This window comes from Colobus angolensis, unplaced genomic scaffold, assembly GCF_000951035.1.
Source record: "Colobus angolensis palliatus isolate OR3802 unplaced genomic scaffold, Cang.pa_1.0 Scaffold16, whole genome shotgun sequence".
Lineage (NCBI taxonomy): Eukaryota > Metazoa > Chordata > Mammalia > Primates > Cercopithecidae > Colobus > Colobus angolensis.
This window is the reverse complement of record NW_012114710.1, coordinates 11,238,828-11,240,703: the sequence shown is the minus strand read 5'-3', so window position 1 is coordinate 11,240,703 and position 1,876 is coordinate 11,238,828. Positions and strand designations below refer to the sequence as shown.

The following is a 1,876-nucleotide window of genomic DNA, read 5'->3' as shown; positions in this document are numbered from 1 at the left end:
ATGATACTTAAAAATCTCCACTTTTTCCCGTGAGTAATGCCCCAAGCAGACTAAAAGTTTCTGATAGATTGAAATTATATCTTATAGTACTTTATAAGCCCCATAGTTAATAATTTTTCGTAAATATTTGCAGACTAAATATGAAATTAACAGACATGTATAACTACCTTGAGTGTTACCTAGTTAACACTGTATACTGGGGCTTAGGTAAAAATCAGTGATTTCAGGATAAAGACATATGTTCCTATATCTAACTATTCCTGCTATGTCTCTGATTCACCACGCTCACGTACAATCCCTTATTCCAATAATATTATCTTTTATTTAATCCATTAAATACTTTAAAGTTTTTCTTATCTATTTATTGTTTCCAGTTATCTAAACATATCTAGTATTTACTAAACTATTAATGGTTTGCAGCAGTATATTTTGGGAAAATGAGTATAGGTATAGGAAAAATTACAGAACAAGAAAATGTCAAAAGTCAAGGTCAACAGTATCCAACAATACCACGGAGTCCCATGTCCTTGGAGCCTGAGGGTGCCCTAATCATGATGAAATGGTCCTAAAATAGGCCAAAATGGTTTTAGAGGTCATCTGCTTACAAAAGTGCAGACACACACAGTGGTGATTCTTCTATCCTTAAGTTTCTCTTGCTCCACATATGCCTGGATTTGTGAGAATAATGTGACTTAGAAGACTGTGCAGATCCAGGACTCTGAGAGTGGGGAGAGGCCCTCTGCATGAGGTTTCGGGAAATAGCCCTCTGGAGATTCTTCATGGAAGACCCTGCAGCCATGTTGATCACCCAGGGATGGTCCAAGGCCTGGCCAGCTGACATGCGATGACCAGCCTCCAAAATCAGTAGTTTGTCTATGAAGTCCTTTGCCAAGTGGGAAATGCTTGGCCAAGGCTGAGAACAAAATAAATAAGTTAGAATAAAATCAATAAAATAGAAATATACACAAACACAAAGAACCGTATTCTTAATGACATAGATTAATGCCAATCGAATCCAAAAAAAACTTTTTCAAATAAGCAATTTTAATACTGTGTCATTACATACATAGAGGAACTAAACAACCACTTTTGAGGGAGGAAAAGAAAAAACTTTCACAGAAGAAAAAGACAAACACAAACACAGAAATTCTCTTCCAAACTCTGTCCAATGAGTGAGAAAACCTTCTCAGAAATCTGTCCATTGTGCTGTTGTTATCAATACCAGTTCCCATACTGCACTTACAGGAGCTGGACAAGGCAAAGCAGCTGTCTTTTATGAACTATGTCAACATCAGGTCAATGTGTGCAACATTGTGGTCATCTCACAGAGTTCCTGTGGCTTCAAGAATGAGAAGGAGTAGAAGGGGAAAGTGGAATGGATTGAGAAATCATCAGCTTTCCCCTCCCTTTGAAAGCTTGCTCTGAGCCAGGCACAGTGGCTCACGTCTGTAATCTCAGCACTTTGGGAGGCTGAGAAAGAAGGATCTTTTGAGTCCAGGAGCTTGAGATCAGCCTGGGCAACACAGTAAGACCCCATCTCTACAGAAAATGTAAAAATTAGCCAGGCACACTGGCACATGTTTGTAATCCCAACTACTCAGGAAGCTGAGGTGGGACGATTCCTTGCGCATAGACATTCAAGGCTGCAGTGAGCTATGATGGCACCACCACACTCCTGCCTGGATGACAGAGTGAGACCCTGTCTCTCAAAAGAAAGAAAGAGGAGAAGGAGAGAGAGAGAGAGAGAGAAAGAGAAGAGAAGAGGGGAGGGGAGAGGAGAGGAGAGGCAGAGAGAGAGAAAGAGAGAAAGAAAGAAAGGAAAGAAAGAAAGAAAGAAAGAAAGAAAGAAAGAAAGAAAGAAAGAAAGAAAGAAAGA

General features: G+C 39.7%; 1 protein-coding gene across 1 annotated transcript in view; it reads right to left on the bottom strand.

Annotated features, from left to right (window-relative positions):
* Positions 1-513: 513 nt before the first annotated feature.
* Positions 514-1,876, bottom strand: part of PSKH2 (protein serine kinase H2) — a 21,416-nt gene continuing 20,053 nt past the window's right edge. Inside the window, exon 3 of the mRNA XM_011937093.1 lies at positions 514-913. Within this exon, the coding sequence (XP_011792483.1) occupies positions 602-913 (312 nt within the window). The 3' untranslated portion in view covers positions 514-601. The remainder of the gene's footprint in view (positions 914-1,876) is intronic.